General features: G+C 34.6%; 1 protein-coding gene and 3 non-coding genes across 4 annotated transcripts; 2 read left to right on the top strand and 2 right to left on the bottom strand.

The window, feature by feature from the left end:
• The first annotated feature begins 16,039 nt into the window (after nt 1-16,039).
• LOC127835937 (profilin-1-like) lies at nt 16,040-16,474 on the top strand. Its single transcript, XM_052362358.1, has one exon. It carries the CDS (start codon nt 16,040-16,042, stop codon nt 16,472-16,474), a length of 435 nt encoding a protein of 144 aa, XP_052218318.1.
• A 2,168-nt stretch (nt 16,475-18,642) lies between these two features.
• On the top strand, nt 18,643-18,724 carry Trnas-aga (transfer RNA serine (anticodon AGA)). The gene has a single exon. It is a non-coding gene; the product is annotated as a tRNA-Ser (tRNA).
• Nucleotides 18,725-20,574: 1,850 nt separating this feature from the next.
• Trnas-aga (transfer RNA serine (anticodon AGA)) lies at nt 20,575-20,656 on the bottom strand. The gene has a single exon. It is a non-coding gene; the product is annotated as a tRNA-Ser (tRNA).
• A 1,091-nt stretch (nt 20,657-21,747) lies between these two features.
• Trnas-aga (transfer RNA serine (anticodon AGA)) lies at nt 21,748-21,829 on the bottom strand. The gene has a single exon. It is a non-coding gene; the product is annotated as a tRNA-Ser (tRNA).
• Nucleotides 21,830-22,792: the final 963 nt, after the last annotated feature.

The raw sequence follows: 22,792 nt of genomic DNA, 5'->3' as shown, positions 1-22,792 counted from the left end.
GTTGCAATAGCAATGGAAGGTACTGCCTTAGGTTTAGGACTATTGTCTATCGTTGGAGTTCAAACCAATAAAAAGCTATCAATGAAAGCTGAAAAACACGAAAAAATTCAATACACTTGCAGATGCAAAGTTGAATACAATAAGTGATCTTATATCAAAGGCGTTAGCAGACGATCAAATTTCGGCTGAAGAATACTCACTGATTCTAAGTAAAAAATTCAATCAAATGAAAGAGGGAATAAGATCTAAAATACGAGTAGGTATAGACGAGGAGACAAACAGTCTCTTATTGCAAATGGGCATGAAGATGCAATTTATCGTTTCAAAACATGTTAAGTAGAAAAAAGACGAACACCTCTCAATCAACGTATAACGTCTCAAATCACGTTGAAAATAACGTCTAAAATCACGTCAAAAATCACGTTGAAAATTACGTTTAAAATCACGTTGAAAATTACGTCTAAAATCACGTCTAAAAACATTATTATTTCTTTTTAAAAATGTCGGTTTTAAAGATAACAGATCCGGAAAAAGGGACTCCATGGTGCATGAGTATCTTATGTTAAGAAATAAAATTCTTCAAGACTCTTTATCTGAAAAGATAGGAGACATTGATCAAGACAGAGAACTAACAAAACTTAACAAACCTATCACCGATTCGTAAAGAGAATTAAAAGAAGCAGCGTCAAGTGCGATACAAGCACTGCCAACAGCATTAGCAGCTACAACACCTAATGCCATTACTTTCCCTCAATACCTAAGCATACAAGCAGAAGAGGATAAAAGACCGAAAGAAACATTAATAGAACTAGGTTCAATAGCAACTGAATACTTGAGATCGATGGCAGGCAAACAATTAACCGATAACACATTTGGACTGTATGATAAAGGTGCGCTTTTTATATTGGAGATTCAGAGGTTAAACTATCTGGAGATGATATTGTTGGAGAAACAAAATGTAATGGAACCCTAGAACTTTGGGAGCTAAGAACATCGAAATATTCTGATTTTGATAACTATACTTCACAAGACATTGACTCCTACAAAACAATTTTACTAAACACCAATGCTATTGTGAATCTTGACACGGGTAAGGTTAGAGAAGTACAGAAAAATTATTAAACCAATCTATGAAGCATATTTAAAACCTAAAAAGGCACTTAAAACAACGACATTATTCAAAAAGAAAGGAGAAGGAATGGCGTTAATGCCTTCTGATCCAAACAGACTCGTTGAAATGCTTACATTACGAGTAATAGTTATAATGCAGGTAATACTGGAGTAAAAAATGAAATCATAGACATAGCAGATGAACTGTTGAGACAAGCGGTAATAGATAAAGAATATTATAAAAAAAATAATGTTACGTATTTAAAAAATGATTGTTAGACGAAGGTATATAAAAAAACCCGTTATCGGCGGTTCTGGAATGTTTATTACCGTCTCAAATTAATTTAAGCGAATGGTAGGTTAACAGCGGCGAAAACTGCTGCTAATGTCGCAAAAACGGTGGCATCAAAAGTGAGTAGCGCATCGAAAACAGAAATAGGTAAAACGGCTATCGAAGCCGGAAAATCGGTTGTAAAAGAAGTTGGTTTAAAAGCTATTGATGTTGGAAAAGATGTAGCTATAGCCAAAGCTAAAGCTTTGATTGATGGATATAATGCACCAAAAAAATCGCGAAATAACGCAATAATCGAGGGACGCGTTAGCGTCTCTCATAAATATGGGTTCTAATAAAGCAACAAACATTAACAACTTGATTGCGGGTTCCGGCGTTGGGGTGAAGAAAGGTACTGCAAGGGCAAACGCAATTCTAGATCTTGTAAATGGTTGAACACAGGATCCGGTCTTCGTCTGGCTTAAGAATGTTTTTCTTTTATAATTAAAATAGCAACAATATCGAGCGATTTTTAAATTTTACGGAAGCTGCACCTATTGACGAATCCATTGAAAAATATGAGTTTAAGGCGTATGAGCCTGTAAATGGTACGAATTTAAATTCATCGGGTACCATAACTATCGATATCGGGTTTTATGATGCCTCTGCTCATCCTGTGGAATCGTACCTACTCATTGAAGGTAGACTAACTAAAATTAATGGGACTGCATACGCAGACGATAATGCAGTAACGTTAACAAACAATGGACGCATTTGTTTTCCAATATTACGTATAAGCTATCCGATCAACAATGTACAATCGTTGAATCATCTTGGACAGGCTACGACCATGATTGGAATGCTCAAGTATCCGTGTGGTTTTGAAAAAGCGCAAGGACTCAATCAGCTTTGGACTAAAGATTCGACGGCAACAGCGGTTATTGCAGACAACATAGGCTTTGCTATCAGGCAGGCATACTTTATTCAGAAGCCAAACCCCAAGGGAACATTCTCGTTCGTTGTTCCGCTGAAACACATTTTCACTTCAACTTGGATGGGTATAAGGATTGCTCAAACTGGAATATGCATATGAGAGAGGCTTATCAGCAGTGTCCTATTAGCGTATAATTAACACGCCATAAAGACAGTTGGCATATTTTTTTTACTTAGGGCCATATGCGATTACCAGATGCTCTTATCAAGCAGACATTTTCTTGAAAATTGCGTTTCTCCAGATCTCAGAGTATATTTTACATGAAATGTGCAGGAATTTGAAACCAAAGAAATTGTTTTAGAACAATTTAATATCCAATTTAAATTAATAGATGACGTTACACGGATGTACAGTGAAAGCAATGAAAATAATGTCACAATGAACATTCAATATTAAACAGTAGTTACATACAGTTGTTAGGTAAAGTATGTAATTTTGCCACATTGTACTTCTAGTAAGTTGTACTTTTTTAACAAAACAATAAATATATACTACTTTAATGCTCGATTGGTCAATAAATATATACTACTTTAGTGCTCGATTGGTCATTGTCGGCTCGGGTAATACATGTACCCAGGGTACTCTAAAGTATACTTACATGTGCCCCGGGTACGGTAAATATACTAAAACGTACCCGGGAAATTTAACGCTAAATCGGTCGTTGTCGGCTATTTATTTAAATCAATTTTATTCACATTTATGTCAATTTTCTGTAAAATGGACTCTATATTATCGAAATTCGTACTCAAAAAGCATGTTGATGCAGTTTTTTAAAAGAGGAGTTTGTTTAAGATAATCGGTAGCGCGTTTTACGACAACGGAATACAACTCGGGTACAGTCTAATATCGACTGGGTATGAATAAGAATATTTACCGCTACCGGGGTGCATGTAAGTATACTTAAGAGTACCCGGGTACAAGTAAGTAGTACCCGAGCCGACAATGACTAATCGAGCACTACTAATATTTAACATATTATTTTAAAAGTTTTGATTACTGGTATTTAGTTCATAAGAAGTGAAAAATGTGAAATATAATTTCAGTTAAAAAAATATATTTAGTTGTAAGAGAAACTGAATTTAGTAAAGACATAGAGAATAATAGGTTGGTGACTTGGATGGAGAATGGTTATCTGGCAAGTCGGACGAATTTATCGGGTGACCCGAAGGCGAACCTGATAAGATCCTCCGACGAGCCAGATAACCATTCTCCATCCACGTCACCAACATATTATTCTATTTATCGTGTCACATTTACAACATTCGTTGAAATGTTTCTAAAATATCTAGTTTTCGAGTATTTTGTGTTTAAATATTTAATATGGTAAACATCACGCGCGAAAAAAACATGGTGACGTCACGTCAGGCAAAGCGCTTAGGCTAGCTTCCATCTTGTTAAGACACACAGAAATCGAGTAACTCGTTATTAATTCAATACACAAAGACGAAATTATGCTAGTTAAATAATAATGTTTAAACAAACAGTTCTTTAAATTCATAATTTGTAATTTGTAATTAATAATTATTAATTTGGTATTTTATGAATAGAAAAATGTATATTTTATTAATAGAAAATAGTAAATGCATGCGAACCATGCGCATGCGCGGATAGCAACTGACGGATATTCGAGGTCACGTGGTCATCTAGCCTAATATCTTTTGGGATATTAGGTTACCTGGTTATCGGGCTGATTTAAAGGCATGTGACAGGATAAAGCAAAATATTAACCTCTAGACTGTGCCATAATATCAAATCATTTTTAAGTATATTACATTCTTCTGATGTTTACAAACACAGTTGTATGTCCCATCACAGTCTTCCTGGTGCCATGATTCTGATTTTTGCGTCAAACGGGAGACCTTGTAGTGTGATAGGAAGGGTGCAAAGCTGGTTCGATCTCACCACCCCAGGAAGTGGGTCGGTCTTAAACCGCCACCGAACAAGGATGTCAAGCATAAGTATGAGATGACAGTCCCTGAGCCGTGCTTGGTCTTTAGGCCCAGTGGTGGATATTTATGAAAGCTCATGTTTTTTTGAAATATGTATTGTAGTAGCACAAATCTTCATTTGCCTTTTCTTTAATTTTCTGTTCAGCTACTGACAAGCAGGTTGTCGCTCCAGATTGTGCTGTAATATCGAAAACAGAATTCACATGCTTATGTTCTATCAACAGACTGTCAGTATTTGCTTGTTGGAAAATACCTATGAAATGTTTGTTGTACACATGAAATAATCCATCATACAAGCGATATAACTTTTGCAATTGTTGGTTCAAAAAAATAGTTGAATCCTTGGCTTTGATAAGAGAGCTTTTTGTTAGCAAATACACCAAGTAGAAGTTGTATTTCTGGAGGAATTTCCAAGTACCACTCTTGCAGAATGTCAAATTGCCGCAGCAACAGAGGCCAAATTGTAGTGCTCTGGAAGCACGATTCACAGCTACCATTTTCATGCGTTTGTGTTTCACTGTATATCAGGTCATAAGCATGCTATGTAATGAAAATATCCTTGAACGCCTGATTCTAATTCATCCCTTTAATGAAACCTGGATATATCACCACCAGTATAGAAATCACTCAAACTGTCATTAAACACACAAAATATTGTCTCAGCATTCACAAAATGTCGTTGTTGTACAAAGTAAAACATTCGTTTACATATATCGTCATGCTCAAATCAAAGATTGGAATCACACAATTTAATAACAACCTGGATGATATTGTTTTTGACTGATTGAGTTGTGTCAAATGCGACTATGTTCTGTATTTTGTTGCCACAATACTTCTGTAAAACAGAGAGAATGCCATTACCTAGTGTATGGGCAATATGTGTCTTTTCGCAATTTAAATCTACTCTATGTTAAACATTTGATTTTCAATTCGACACAAGCTGTCCTTTATGTTTTTTAGGGTTATGCCTTTTAGTGTCTGAGCACATTTCGTGGCTCTCAGAAGACACTCAAACTTAGAATATTTCAGGGAAATAACGTCTTCATGCTCACGCGATATAAAGTTTGCTTTGCTGATTTTTTAAAGTGGTATTCGAACCAACATATCTTATGCCACTCAAGTGATGTAAATGATGATTTATGGTGTTCTACTAATGTTTCTATTATAGACTCTTCTATTTTGATATTTTCATTTGGAAATTGTGATTGTTTGAAATCACATTTTGCTATTTTCTGGAAAAGGTCAAACGACGTTTTTTAGCTTCGTTTTTCTTTTGATTTCACACAAGCTCCTGTTCAACACAAGTTGCAAGTAATTTACATCCTGTTCACGATTCTGCGTAATTAAATATTTATTTGATTATAGATTGTACACTGACCACCTCTCTACCGCAGACTGTGTCTATTCCCCCTTTTTATCCTTTTAGTGTTCTCTTTACATTAAATTTTCTAACACTATCATCTTTCTGTTTTTAAAAATCAAAACAATCTTCACAATATATGTAATTTTGATCACTGTTTTCAACACTAAACACTTCAAAAGTCCTTGCGAATTTCATTCTTATGATATCTGCAGAAAAACTGAAATAATTAAACATAAACAATGATAATCAATGATTTTGCATATTGGTTAATAAAATGTGATTTATTAACTTCGGAAAAGATATAGTTATGCTAATGTCCGATTTGTTTTTACTGATAATAAATTTACAAACATATTTAAACGCATCTTAATGCAGGCTTAATACTGGCTGTCATATTGTATTTGAAATAAAGTTGTACTTGAACACAGTCTGCATGGGGTTCAATTACTGAATGCAGCCCATTCAAGATATATTTCATAACAAATGTACAAGTTTTGTTAGTCTTAATAATTTTACTTTACAATTATTTTATCATATTAAATATTCGAATACGACACATGGAATTCCTTCTATAAATGTACATAGAAACCACCTATAGAAAGGAATATCCGTTAAAAGTATGTTACTTGGTGGTGTTTACTTATATGGTAAAAGTTTTTAAAGAGAAATCATTAAAATTAACAAATCTTGTTCATTTTAATAAGAAAAAAAATCCGATCAGGCTAAATATTCAGTAATTGAAATTCTACTATTAAAGTTTGCAAAAAGAAATATTGAATAAGCACTTACCTGCTGAATCTTCAAATGTAGCATTCTCATCATGAACACAAAATGAAAACAAAATGAAAATCACATATTTATTGTTTGAGACTGAGCATTCATATTTGTCTTGTCCAGTGTTGTATGAACTTAATTATGATATTTTTATCTGCAACTGTTATCAGAACATAGGAGTTCTGTTTCCTAAGCTCCCAGAGCAGAATGCTATAAATTAGCCATGTGGCACAATCTGGGGTCAGTTTTATTACTTGTTAATTATACGCTGCGAATAAGCCTCTCTCATATGCATATTCCAGTTTGAGCAAACTGATACCCATCCAGGGGAGGGTGTTTTCGGCTTTTGCGACTGCTATGACAAGATTGTGTATTGATTTAAACATACGCTAGCACTTGTTAGAAAACCTGACAACGATTCCATCTTTCGAGAAGGTGGAGAAGATGACGGTTAAGTAAGCCTTGATAAAATGTAATGGTTTATGCCTCAGATTTTACCTGCAGATATGGAAAATTTGCAGCGATACAAATCCATTCAAGCAAAGGTAACAGTACCCGTCGCTTTAAGTTCTAGACATAATGAAAGAATGACAGTTCCACAGTCTACGTCGTTCAACTGGAGACTTAGTGATAGAACACCAACCGAAGAACCGCGATACAGTTTGGTAGGATTCCAAACTGATCGCAAAAATAATCAAACAAGAAATACATCGATATTCGATCATTGCAATCTAAATAACATATATGTGACTGTTAACAATCAGCGATACCCTGAAGCTGATTACAACTTTTCTTTTCCAAACCAAAAGTTCTCACGAGCTTACTATGATGCGGCCAGATTTAGCGAAAAGTTTCATGGAATGGATCCGCTTATAACACAAAGTAACATTACACCGGCGGATTTCAAAGACCTATTTCCAATTATGGTGTTTGATGTCAGCAAACAAAGTGAGCGGTTAAAATATGTATCGGTAGAAATGCAAATCCAAACGACATTTCACCAGAATGTGCCAGCGGGAACAGAAGCGTACGCAGTTGTTATTTCCGACCAAATGATAAAATTTACCTCTGACGGATTTCAAAATGTATATAGTGATGAAATAAAAAATTGAATTGACTAAAGTAATTTATTTACCATTATAAAATAATGAATCGAATTGTAATAAGTTTGCGTGGTGTAGCGTCAACGGTCTGAAGCACGTCGAGGTATATGTGGTCTTCCATATGTTTTGATGATGATTGGAAATGTAGGGAATGGGAAATGGAAGTGAAAAAAATACTAGAAAAAAAAACAAAATGAATATTTGAATGGCTAGACGGGGGCAGACCCATGACAGAAAAAGATGAATATTTGGATTTGCTGGAAAAGAAAAAATGACTATTTGGAATGGCTAGAAAAGAAAAAGAACGAACAAACATATAGAAAAGGGACAAAAAATAATATTATGTTTGGCTAGACAAGAAAAACGATGAATATTTGGATTGGCTAAACAAGAACAAAGATTTATATTTTGAATAGCAAGATTGGGCATACAACGACCAATGTCAACAAGAAAAAGACAAAAGATGGGATGATGATGATGAAGATGATGAAGATGAAGATGAAGGTACTGTAGAATCGCTGAAGCAGCTTAAAAAATGAAAACGACTTAAAGTATTTTATTTTTATTATAAAAAATAAGATACACGAAGAAAGTGCTAATTATCATGTTAAATGATATCAACATTACTGCAACGACTAATCAGAGTATAATGGAGTTAATGTTGATTGCAAAGGAGAACGAATTAGATTGGACTCGAAAGGATATTGTTATTCCAGAACCTAATGCCGATGAAAAAAGACCGCGAGGTAGACTTAGAGAGTTTTCGCCAAAAGTAATTGTTATATTAACGAATGTTGAGACTGGAGAGGAAACAACCTATAGTTCAAAATACCAAGCAATAAAAGCGCTTGGTTGTAATATAAAAAAGAAAAACAACGGACAAGTGGTAAATAGAATGAGGTATGACGTAACGTTTTTATAAGCAAAATATATGCTTATAAAAATGGAATAAACTTTAATAATTTTTAATATGAATAAAATGAATACCAAAACTGTGAAAAAGTTGAAAAAAGCCGCAGAAGATCAAGATCTGCGCGGATATTCGAAGCTCACAAAAGCTGAGCTGATAGCGAGGCTGAGCGCACGTAACGATGAGGATGATGATGTATGGGAAGATGCGAGGGGTGATGCAAGGGCTGATGATGTATGGGAAGATGCGAGGGATGATGCAAGGGCTGAACCAACTCAAAATCCTACTATGATAAATAGGTTATTTAATTGGGCTGTTAGACCTGTAAAGACAGCTGTAAAGAATAGCTATGGTTGGATAATTAAGCATACACCAGAGCCTGTAAAGAGAACGATAAGCAAAAAGGCTGAGGCGTTTAAAGCAGAAGTCAGATCTATATATAATAAATATTACCATAAGAAGCCGCGAAAAAAGTGAACGTGATATTGAAATTAGTAAAAGTTCTATAGTAATTAGAGAAAGTGAATATGCACTTAGACGTTTTGCAAGACAATATGTTATTGATGGAGTTGAAGGAACTGATGCTCCAACATTTTTAGATATTGTTAGGCCTGAAGTTGTAAACATCGTCAAATAAAAATGAATATAGTGCTCATGTGTAAAATGGAGCGGCATTCCATGGTACTTGAGACTGGTGAAATCAAAGAAATACCGTTTGTTTCGAAAACTAAAATAGTATTGGAGGGAACTGATGTCGGTGAATTATTTACCCAAATGATAGATAGGATTTTGGAATCGTTTGCAAATGTTTAAATGAAAGGAAGCAATTGGAGACTAAAGTCCGTCATTGGACTGGTAGTTAACACCGTAACGTATAAGCCAATAAAAGGTAAATCATACATTTCATTGCCGGGTAAGTTGGCTGCTAGAAAGGCAATTATTAACATGAAGAATGAAGATGACGAATGTTTCAAGTGGTGCGTCGCGAGATCATTAAATCCAGTTGTAACAAACTCCGAAAGAATAACCGAACAATTAAAAGAACAAGCAAAGTTGCTTCATTAGGATGGTATTGAATTTCCAGTTGCAGTGGATGAAAATGTTATAAGTAAATTTGAAAGAAACAACAACTTAAGCATCAATATATTCGGTTATGATTCTAAAGAAAATGATATTTACCCACTAATTATTAGTAAAAACAAAAATGAAAAAGCTATTGATTGATTGTTGATTTCAAATGGAAAAACAAAGCATTATTGCTTGATAAGAAATTTTAACAAATTTGCATCGGGACGAACTAAAACCGGTCACAATAAAATGTATTATTGTAAAAGATGCTTAACAGGACATCGAACAGTATAGGGTCTTCAAAGACACAATGAATATTGTTCATTACACAGCACACAAAAATAGTAATGCCAGCAGAGGGAACCGCAGAGTATTTCAAGCATAACTGTAGATCAATGAGGGTTCCGTGTGTGATATATGCAGACTTCGAATCGTTTATCGAGCCTATTAGTTCTTGTTACACAAATTCAACGATGTCGTTTACACACAAGTTCCAGAAGCATACACCGAGCGCGTTTTGTTATCACGTAGTATGCTATAATGGCTCATTGTATAGTCGAGAGCCTGTAGCATATTCAGCTTAGAATCAAACAGATGATGTCGCGCAATTATTTGTTAATTCTGTTGAACAAACCACTAAGGATATTTACAACACGTTTAAATTTCCCAAGGAAATGATATTTACAAAAGATGATAAAACTGAATACGATGCTGCGACCACATGTCATATATGCGACGGTGCTGAAGGGGAGTTCCGATTAGAAGGCAACAATGATAGCTATATAAAGGTTAGCGATCATTGTCACTTGACTGGAAAGTTTAGAGGAGCAGCACATTCAAAATGTAATTTAGGGTATAAAATTCCTAAATTTATTCCTGTATTACTACACAATCTTTCTGGATATGACAGTCTTTTATTTATTAAAAGTTAGGTAATGGAGGACAAATTAGCTGCATTCCAAATAACGAGGAGAAGTATATTTCGTTCTGTAAGAAGATTGTTGTTGAGACGTATACAAACAAAAAAGGAAAGGAAACAAACGCCTATTTATCGTAAAATAAGATTTATCGATAGCTTTAGGTTTATGCAATCGAGTTTGGATGCTTTATCAGGAAATCTTACCGACGATCAGTTTCCTGAACTGGCTAAGGTCTATAGCGGTGATGAGTTTACACTCTTGAAACAAAAAGGATTCTTTCCATATGATTATGTGAGCTCTGTTGAAAAACTCGCAGAAACATCACTACCCCCGAAGGAAGCATTCTACTCAATGCTCACGGGTAAAGCTATAAGTAATGATGATTATGAATTTGCAAACAAAGTATGGAAGGCTTTTGACTGTTAAACAATAAGAGACTACCTTGAAATCTACATAAAGAGTGATGTCTTGCTGCTAGCCGACGTTTTCGAAAACTTCAGAGATGCTAGCAATAAATAGTATAAACTAGATCTAGCATGGTATTATACATCGCCAGAAGTATCTATGGATGCGTGTCTTAAGTTGACAAAGGTAAAACTTGAGCTTGTAAACGATTATGACGTGTTGCTAATGTTAAGGCAAGGTATTCGAGGTGGGTTTCGTACAATTTCAACGCGTCTTGGTTGTGGAAACAATAAGTATATGGATGATGATTATGATGAAAGCAAAGAACCATCTTTTATAATTTATCTGGATGCTAACAATCTCTACGGCTGCGCGATCAGTAAGCCACTTCCAACAGGGGAGTTTAAGTGGATGAATGAAAATAAGCTTAACAATTGGAAAAACATTTCATGCACAGAAGATAAGTGGTGTATTTTAGAAGTTGACTTGGAATATCCTGATGAATTACATGATCTTCATAATGACTATCCGCTAGCCCCTGAAAACATTATACCTGAGGGATCAAAAGTTAAAAAGCTTATTCCAAACTTGAACAACAAAAGTATGTAGTACATTATGAAAATTTGCAGCAGTACGAAAAGCTAGGGCTCATAGTTACCTACATTCATATAGGAATTAAGTTTGTTGAAAGCCCTTGGTTGAAAACATATATCGACTTGAACACTGAATTGCAAACAGCTGCAACTAACAACTTTGAAAAAGACTTCTTCAAGTTGATGAACAACAGTGTGTTTGGTAAAACAATGGAGAACATCGAGAATCGTGTTGATATCCGATTGGTTACCAATAATGCACAAGCGAAAAAGCTCGCTGCAAAGGTTAATTATAAACGCTGTACTATATTTGATGAAAATTTAACAGCGCTACATATGAGAAGAACCAAGTTATGTTATTACAAACCCATTTATCTTGGAAGGTCTATTCCAGACTTAAGCAAGACAATAATGTACGAGTTCCACTATAACTACATCAAGGCTAAATTTGGAAATAGAGCAAAGTTATTGTTTACGGACACAGATAGTCTTCTCTGCGAAATTATAACTAATAACTAAAGATTTTTATGCAGACATTTCAAACAATTTTGAAAAAACTGTTTGATACGAGTGAGTATCCAAAAGATCACCCCTCCAGAATAAAAACTGGTGTAAACAAAAAGGTTCTCGGAATGTTCAAAGATGAGGCAGCTGGAAAACAAATAGAGGAATTTGTAGGATTCCGAGCTAAACTATATTCGTGTAAAATGTATGAAGGGAAGAAAAACAAAAAGTGTAAGGGGGTAAAAAAGAGCGTTGTCGAAAACACCATTACAAACGACGATTATAAGAACGCGCTGTTTCTCGCCAAGAATTGCTAAGGTCAATGAACGTTATCAGATCATACGCGCATGAAATGTATACTGTAACGGTTAACAAAGTAACTCTAAGCGCAAATGATGATAAACGTATTATACAAAAAAGACGGTATTCACACACTGGCTTATGGAAATAAATTCCTAAGAAAAAAACAAAATGAGCAATAATCTCACAGACGATCAGAAGATAATGAAGAAGTTTAAGAGCGTGGATGGGCGTGTCGTACCCATTTACAGCACGTTCTCAAGCACATCACAACTTATTGACGTTGCAAAGCAACTAAAAAGTTCAAACGTTAGAGTAAGGTATATACGTGACAACCATCCACGTCATCCCAATATGCCGGGTACACACTGGACGGCATGGATCAAAAACGGTAATGAAGAAAATATACTTTGACACTTATAGTTTAGAGCCACCACTTGAACGTGTATCTAAACGATCAAATGAAAATAAAACATTGATAGCACTATATACAATGAGTTTTAATACTGAAAAATATATTAATGTTGAAGGAGTTGTATTACCAAACGAACCTCTATCCAATTTTCAGTTGATAGATGCTGCTAAAAAGTTAAAAAGTTAAAACTTTAGAGGTGTCTATGTCGCGATGAGCTTCCGAAAAGCCCCAAAAAAGGTAGAATGTGGAATTCTAAATGTATGCGACTCGCGAGTAAATGGTACACACTGGACTGTATGGATTAAAAACCGGTCATGAAAAACTGTACTTTCACAGTTATGGGTTAGCACCGCCAGTTGAACTCGTTAACTATATAAGGAATCCTGTGTATTATAATAGCGAAAGAGTACAGACGGATGGTGAGGTGTTTTGCGGACACCTGTGTCTTTACATTCTTAAACAATGTGAGAGCGTAAGCTTTCAACATGTAATAAAATCATTATATTAAGAAATGTGTATATAAAAATGTATGTTAACAACGTCGGATGAAGCAACTAATAATAATAAACAGTATATAGATGATCAAGATGCTGTTACTTAATATTATGCTAATAATTTAACTAAAAAATGTTATGCGGTTTATGTTCAAATTTTGGAGGATAATATTAGTAGAACTGGATTTGTAACAACTGCAAGTTCAGTTACTGATGATAAATTTAGAGCAAACGGTGCATTTAATAGTCTTAACGATGATGGGTCCAATGGAAGCTTGGTTACACCTTAAAAACCTGGTCGGCTTCAAATTAAATGTCCTGAACCCGTGACAATTTGGAGAGTGGCGTTAAAAGCTAGAGCTATAGATGGTAAAAATTAAACTTGATGGACTATTAGTGGAAGCCATCATGGAAAATAATTTGAACCACTGTTGACATCTAACTAAATTGTTTGTATCTGCTAATGCTCCTTTGTTTTTCGATGTTTCAACTACTAAAGCATACCAGTATTATAGACTCAATATAACAGCAAGTTCTGGAGCCGGAGATCTTGGAGTTCAAGTTATGTAGTTGCATGTTTTATCAACCTGATTTAAGAGTACCAAAATTTAATATAAAAAATGAAATTTTATCCGTTTTTTTCTAGAATGTAGTAAGCGCGAAACTGATTAGGAAAATAAGAGGTATTTGGAACTTCTTGGTTTTGGAAAATGTGGTATGATTATTGAAAATGACGATGGAACGTCTACCTTATTAAATTTAATAAAACGTTTAAAATACCAAAACCATACAGCGTCCAACTGCGTGATGAACTTAATCAAATGCTCTGGACTAAAACAAGATGAGTTTGAAAAGATGGAAGCAACCATTAAAGAGTCAATAACACAGGGGAACAAAGTTAAAAAACGGGATCAACTAAGGTTGATTAATAAATACGTATTAAAATTAGAGTGTGTTATGAAGGAGAAAAAATATCGCCAATGTGCTATTACTACGGCATTCTTACTCGGTATGATCAAACAAAACGACATTGTTTACCAAGACTTTGAAATTAAACATATAAAAGGAACATATTTTGCATAGGCCTAAACGGTCGAAAGTCCTCCAGCCGCCCCGTCACGATAATAAGAAAATTGAATTTTCATGGTTAAGGTGTTATTCGAAAGTTTTAATTCTTGTTTTAAATGTATGGTTAAGGAAAGACCATAAATTTATAAACTTGAGGTTACTTCATGTTGACATGAAAGGAAAACTGCTTTAGTATATTTCTTTACGGAAGGGAAACGAAAGGGAAACGAACGGGAAACGACCGGAAAACGTCCGTGAGCCAGAAGCCTAATTTTACCTCTACTGGACACACATTCCAATATTTTAAAAGTGATCGATATTTGTTGAGGCGTCCACTACAGCACAACTGTAAGGGTCTATATCGATTATTGAGTCAATAAGCATACATGTACAGATGATGTACATACATTTTCTATTCGAAAAATAGTAAAATTTAACGGCACATCAAACATTAGCATGTAAAATGAAGCATCGGTCGAAAATGAATTACAATAATGTAATGCATACAACGATTACACAATATTATTAATAATTGCATAACTTAAACAACAGCAATACTTCAAAAGAGGATGTCGTATATATTTTTAAACACTATGCTAGAATTTATTTTGAAATATTTTCAGGGTTTAAATAATTGAGTCAAGTCTGTTCGCAAAGCAAGTCCAATGACACCGTTTATCGTTGTGTATATTTATTGCAATTCAATTCTAACACACGTGCATATATCCGTTTACAAATACAATACGGCTGATCAAATTTCATTTTTTTGCAAATTTTCCAATGTTCAATTCGGGAAATATGAGGCAATCATTTTATTTGCAAAAAGTGTAAACTTCTGAACGTTCATATCGGTACAAAACGTACGTGATATTAAAGCAATCAAGAACATATTTCATAAGCAGCAACATCAATGCTAAAGCGGAATTTGATCCTATGTCTAATTTAACTGATCATTTGCAGTCATTTTGTAACAACGAATTTTATTGCGTTTATGTTCGTATCGTAAGCAGAAAAAACAGACCCTTAATTGACTTGAACACATAATGCTAAAATTCTAATAATTGTTTTAACATGTACGTTGTTGTTGAAAATAACGTTAATAGTATGATCGTATTTGTATTGATAGAGTGTGAAGATTACCGAAGCATAATTTATCTGATTCCAATTTCGTATTTAAATATTAAGCTGTCAACGTTAAAATCTAATCATTTATTAATCCTTTATCTCGACTGTATACAGGTGCCAACCTGATAGCCGGTTTACCCATGCTGACTACAATATAAACTGAATGTATAGACGGTCGATGTATATTTACACAATTATCCCATTTTAATTCTTTAAGCTGGAGAATGTTAAAGAAAAAGAACCTAAGTGCTCTTTACAATGAGATAAACATAGAGAGAACATTAAATAATAATGTGGATCTTTACAATTATTGCGGAAGATTGGTTTGTGCGTGTTTTGGGCTAGGATATAATTGAATCGAACAGTCGATAATTTGGTGTATAAATATTTAAAAACGTTGTAACGGGCAGTTTGCAATATCTATACGATTGTTAGATGAAGGCGTATTATTTGTTGAGCATTTTGGACTGGTGGCATGTATTTATATAAAATATATATGAAAACATATGTTGGTTGTTCCATAAATAATTAACGTTGGATGCAAGTCTCATTATTAGATCTAAATAATTTTCGAAAGGTTCGGCACGCTAATAATATCGGTGATAAAGTGTTTTATTAACAAGGATATATAAAGACTACTCTCGGAATAAATATACACAACATTTACGTTACCATGGAGGTTGCTATGCGAACAGACGTGACGTTACGCGAGGAGTACGTGTTGAAACTCTGGGATACGTACATTAACGAGAACTTGGTGCAATCAACGCCTTGCAAGGCGGCCATTTATGACGCCTGCTCACTAAGACTGGTAATCGCCAGCGACGGATTCTATCTCCTTAACAACGAGATTCACAACATGTCTGAAGGAATGAGGTACCCAGAGGTAGCGTATAGAAACGGTATTGACATCCAAAGCCGCCATTATGACGTTAGGTTAGCCGACGGCAGAAACGGCATCTACGCTAGAGATGGATCAGACGGCTGTACCGTGTGCAAGACGTCAACGTTGTTGATAGTCGGCGTCAGTGACCAGAAAGTTAAAAGTGAAGAATGTAATGAGCAAATCATGAAACTCGGGGATTACTTCAGAAAAATTGGATTGTAGTATCTGAACGCTTTGGTCTGATTTTACATGTAGATATCATATCATTCTTTAAGGTCGTGTATAAGAATACTACATAGTAAGCTAATGATATATTTGATCCTGACTGCTGGCTATTTTTACAATACAATTAAAAGTCGATTATATAATGAAATCATATAGTCCAATAATCATACAATTATTTTAGATAATTTCATGCCTGTATGCTGGGTTCCATTATATGAATTGTAGAACTGTTTATTGTATTAAATGTACGAGTATTAAACTTTTCCTTGGCATTTCGACTTTCTACATCTTTATCTATATACTGTTATGTACGAGATTTAATAAAGGATATTTCACTCCCATGATTAATTCTAATGATGATTTAAAGTCAAATATACCCTCGTTAATGAAGTTGTGCGACCAAAATGGAAGTATTTAAAATATACCTGTTCTACATATGCATGTCTAATCTAGTTTTATTAAAAAAAATATTTTTTAATTTACATTGTTATTAATGCTGCTTTTATGCATTATAATAATTAATCAAATTAGTTAACATGCGTAGAGTATGGATAACGCTTATATGCTTTGTTTACTACGAACGATGTTTGCACGTGTTAAATACACAATTAAAATAACGAACTCAAAAGAGTGAGTATATTTTATTCGATATTTTTAACGTTATAATGCCAAGTATCTTCAAATCTGACGTTTATCTGCGTTAAGTTTAGGTTGCAATTCATGCGGATTCAGTCAAAATACATGTCGAGGGTAACGATTTTGGCAATAGTATTTATTCATCTTATTCAATGAAAAATTTTGATATGATAAGGTGAACCATTTATTATTACTTATTCTAAACATGTATGCGCATTTAGTGTATTGACATTAAACAAAATGTACATGCAGTCGATGTTAATTGCGCGATTATCCCATTAAAATTGTTTAAAATGGCAAATTTATAATAAAATAGATGTATTTCTCTTGAAATAAAATGCTTGCACCGAGATAACTATTTAATGCAGAAATTGAGGATAATGATACAACCAAGCGGTTTTGTTGAGAAAAGAAATAAAAGAAAATTACAGACATGTATATCTATAATTCGATGATACATATTTTATATAATACATCATGCTTCTAGGCCATGTGTGCATCACATCTGGTGTTTGTATACATATGTTTATGAAAATATGACTTTATAATGGATTATACGTTTTAAATTATAAATCATATGTTATTGTATCTGTGGATTATACCCTCGTTGGCATATTTATAAACAACGTAAAAGCCGATTTCATAGCCGATGAAAGATCTGCGGTTGAGTATGTTTCATGCGTTTATCGAATGTTATTACACCGTTTTATAATATTTAAAGTTGAATTATTTTTAACAATTTATCACCACGTCATCTTCGCATGTGTTCTCATCTGGCCGGCAACCAGCTTTTTTAGGCGTCTCGGTTCTTGGCGAGTCTATTCAGCTGCCCCTCCACGTTTTTCTTTTGGTTAGCATCTGCATCCGCGCAGGTCGCGGCGCCACGTGTTTCTATGCTGCAATGTCTTCCTTATCACTTGGAGGTTCAAGTTGAAAAGTTTCCCTTTAGTATTGGATGCAGGATTGCCAAGGATGTGACCCTCCCATCGCCAATGTCACTGGAGGATGTCTTCTATAACCGCCTGCTGCTTTATTCTTCTCCATAATTCTTCGTTGGAGTTGCTGTCTGTCAAGTCTTGGTGGTGATGCCGATATCGCTGGATCCACAGATTTTCTTTAATTGATGGACTTCTGCTCGTGCTTTACTGATGCTGGTTCTGACGTCTGCATCCGTTCCTCCATGGTTGTCCAGGAAGATGTCCACCTCCTCCAGTGCCTTGCTTCGGCCATTGATAGTGTGTCGTTCGATGCGTTGGTCGTGAACACCTTGCTCTTCCCTGTGTTGATGGTTAGGACCTGTCTAGCTGAGTTGTCCAGTATCATGTAAGTATTTTCCTGCATCTATTGTTGAGTGAAAGAAAAGAGTTAGATCGTCGGCAAAGTCGATGTCTTCCAACCCTAGTAGATTTCTAGTCCGACTAACCATACGGCGAACATATTAGATAAACACTTCTTTTGCAACTTGAAAGATCAAGACACGCTGTAAGAACTCCAAAGAGTTGACAACACGTCAAAGGAAGTATAAATTAGTTGTCGTGGCCGAGTGCTTAAGGCGATGGATTAGAAATCCATTGGGATCTTCCCGCGTAGGTTCAAATCCCGCCGACAACGATAGATATTTTGAAATGGTATAAACTAAAACTTTTTCCAAAACAGGTTGCTTACTTGACTCCTTTAATCTAAGGTTGCAATGTATGCTAGTTCAGTAGAACATAGTTTCTATCCATCGAGATTGACGATTATGTCAACTATTTATTTGTATGATTTAGCGACATATTTTGCTATGATCAGTAGAACATTGACTTATCTCTGATCTCAATAGTTATGCCCAATTAGCAGCATCCAAAACTATGTTGACATTAAAAAATGTACATATGGTCGATGCAAATATACGCCATTATATCATTACAAAATTACCAGCAAAATTTGGATTGAAAGGACATAAAAGGTTCGATTGAAATAATTTTTTTTTTATCGACAGTACAATTAAATACAGATCTTCACTACAAGTATTATACCAAGCGGGTTTGTTGATAAAAGAATTAAAAGAACATACTTCAGTGGTGTCTTGGCCATATTACTTTTTTTATAAATGTTCTTGGCCAAATGCAGAATGCCGGATTGCAAATATACTTTGAAACGTGAACTAAAATATAATATATTGTTTTTAATATGTGCATATCTGGTGTTGGCATATTTTAAAACCTACATACAAGTCGATTTTTATTTATAATAGTGCGTGGTATACGATTGGGTATTTTTAATATTTCGTATGTTATTAACTGTGTCATTGCATCATTTTTAAACACTTTTCGCGCTTTATTTTACAATATGAAATGACGCTTTGCAATAAGTGGCTCCATACAAGAGCAAACACTAAAATATTTCGTTGTGGACAGGATTAGAAACTGCGCGTGAAGATTCCAATGGATTTCCAGTCCATCGCCTTAACAACATTGAAATCTTCTATACATAATTTCGTTTTATAGCTCTTAAAAGTGTGTGACATACGGACATCATGCATTACCAATATAAATTATTAAAGAAAGATTAGGGTTGTGGTTATTGTGCATAGCACGTCTCCTAATTTATATCGACAGATCATTGACGTTTTATGTGTAAATCTTATATTTTCATAGATATAGACCTGCACAATTTGTAACAGCCGGACGGACGAACGGATACAGCCACAAAAATATCTCTCCGCCTTCGTCAGGGGCTAATAATTCACAATATATAAATGCCATTTTACTAAAAGTATGGTTCTACTGACCAAATCCGAACGCTGAGGTCAATATACAGTTTGGGGTTGCCTTGCAGGTCAGCATGATATCGTAAACCACGGATTTTCTATTTTTTATATTTTACCGAACATTTATCAACTATTTGAGTACGCAACGATATTTTCAGCACTAACACACATTGACAAAACTTGCATAAATCTTTTATTAATCAAGAACATATTTTCACGATTGAATATGTGTCTTATACGATGTATGATTTTTAAAATATTGTTAGTAATAATTTAAGAAGAATGTTTTTAGTGACAACGTAGAAAATAAGTAAATTGATTCCGCTTTTTCAAAACCTATTGAGATTTTTCCCCGCAAGTACAAATCCTGCCGACAACGATACATGTGTTGAAACACCGCGTAACTTAATCGATTTTAAGGGAACAATGTTAAAGACATAATGTGTTTTCTTCGCAAATAAAGTTGCTTATTTTGTAATTTTTATTTCATCAAAACTATTTCTATACATTACATGTGTTTATAAAATCTGGTGTTGGCTTTTTTTAAACCACGCAAATATCGGTTTTAGATACTAGTAAGTGATAAACGATTGAGCCATTTTCAAGCAATATCTCGAATGTTATCAATAGTGTGATGCACTTGATGTTACAATGTGTAATGACACTCTTCAACAAATCTTTACATACAAGAGTGAACACTAAAACATTACGTTGTCGGCAGGATTCGAACCTGCGCGGGAAGATCCCAATGGATTTCTAGTCCATCGCCTTAACCACTCGGCCACGACAACTGCTTGTTTAGGTAAACACTACGGTATCTCACACTTTATTATATTATATAATATTAATGCTGTTACATCTATTTAAGTTGTTAAAATATCAGGTAAATAAACTCTGGATAGACAGCATGATCATAGTTGACGCCGCCGTTCGTTCAGACGATGGACTAGAAATCATTTCCGAAATTTCCGCGCAGGTTTGAATCCTGTCGACAACGATACATATGTTGAAATACAATCTAAAAATGAATCTCTTTATAGGGAATACAGAACACAAATGTTTATGCTGTCAGACACATAAAGTTGCTTGTTCTTGTTATATGTTTATATATTTTTTTATTAAAATGTGAAAAATACGTTTTAAAGCATATTCACTAAATCACAAAATTATATATAACTATCTTAGTAATTCATAACCCACTAAAGCTTTGAAATGTTTCATATAACATGTTAGATTTTAAGAATACTTTCAGTAATATGCTTTTATTTTAGTTTTAAACAATCGTCATTGAAATATCGAACGCTTCCATACAATGCACTTATAATGCTTTTTTTGATCCGGGCGATGACGTCACACTTAAATATTTTGAACGCGCGGTCCATATAAAAACTAGTGACCGGTCCATATACTCCTGATTGCCTTAATTGTATTTTACGACCCTTCACTGGTCATTGATAAAAAAGGACAAAATAATGTAATAACAATATTAACGATTATAGACAGATGGGGATGTAAAATGTCCAAGGCGTGGTTTATTAAATTAAGTGACGGAAGTGATGTCTCATAAGTTGAATTAGACACATGACATATCGATAGTAAGCCCCACTGTTTCGTACTTGCGCGGGAAGATTCTTATACATCTTACGACTGTCCGCACACAATAAACAGTGTTTTAATGCGTGTGGTTTGGGCATAATTAAACTTTTGAATTTAAGATAATGATTAAATATAATATGTGCGCTTCACCTGAAAGTCGCTTATTTCGAAATAGAAACTTTGATTTTAGATAATGAGTGTATATTTCCTACGCGATAGTTTGAATGTCCACTATTTATACTTGATTTACAATAAACTGCTGGTAACAATACGTCAAAATTAGTCTCGTTGTCGGCAGGATTCGAACCTGCGCGGGATGATCCCAATGGATTTCTAGTCCATCGCCTTAACCACTCGGCCACGACAACTATTTCTCAAAGATATTCGCTCAATATAAAGATACATCATAAATGCGGTAGAAAAGGACGTAATTCTGTTCAACCGATCTAATTCCACATTCAAAAACTTTGAAGTGAACATACCCAAAAAAGTTAATAAATCAGTTGTCGTGTCCGAGGGGTCAATGCGATCGACCAGAAATCCATTGGGATCTTCCTGCGCAAGTTCGAAACCTACCGACAACGATAAACGTTTTGACAGATCAAGCACATGCAAATAATTATAAAATTATACACTTTTCTAGTTATTCAAAAAGGCGTATGAAGAATGAACTTTCTCGATTCGGAAAATGCGGTTTTATGTTGAAATCGTGCATGTTATTAAGTGTGTTAAAGGTTTAGCGCGGAAAATGCTGGGGTTTTTCGTTTTGGCATTTATGAACGTTGTAAATCTATTTATATGCCATTCGAGGTGTCTATTTGGCGGGGATAAAATATAGAGAAAGAAAAAGAAATGATAGTTAAACCGTCTTACCATTCCTTAATTTGTTCGTCTGTTAAATGATCATCCACCTGTACTTAAGTTTATTTTCAGTTTAAGTTCTTTTTCATGTCAGATGGGACCTTTAGACGATCCGTTCCATTACTGGTATAAAGGATGTCGCGACGTAAACGGACGCTCTAAATATTCTTCAACTGAGCGGTGGTACAAAGTTGATCACCGTTGCACATTAAAGACATAAGAGCGACAGATGAAGTTTGTTTGTAATAGTGTGTACGGTCAAATACGAATGCCTTACTGCAAACGGCAATACCTACTCATGAGAACTACGTTTTTGATGCTTAAAAACTGCAATTAATAGACGTCAGAACTGCAATAAATACTGATCAGAACTTTAATTGCGAAGCAATGAAAACTGTGATTCCAACACATCGGAACTGCAATTCCTATATATGGAAACTGCTATTTAAACTCATTAGAACTGAATAAAC

Source organism: Dreissena polymorpha, chromosome 6 (assembly GCF_020536995.1).
Source record: "Dreissena polymorpha isolate Duluth1 chromosome 6, UMN_Dpol_1.0, whole genome shotgun sequence".
NCBI classification, from domain to species: Eukaryota; Metazoa; Mollusca; class Bivalvia; order Myida; family Dreissenidae; genus Dreissena; species Dreissena polymorpha.
The sequence above is the reverse complement of the archived record's forward strand: the minus strand, read 5'-3'. Positions and strand labels throughout refer to the sequence as shown.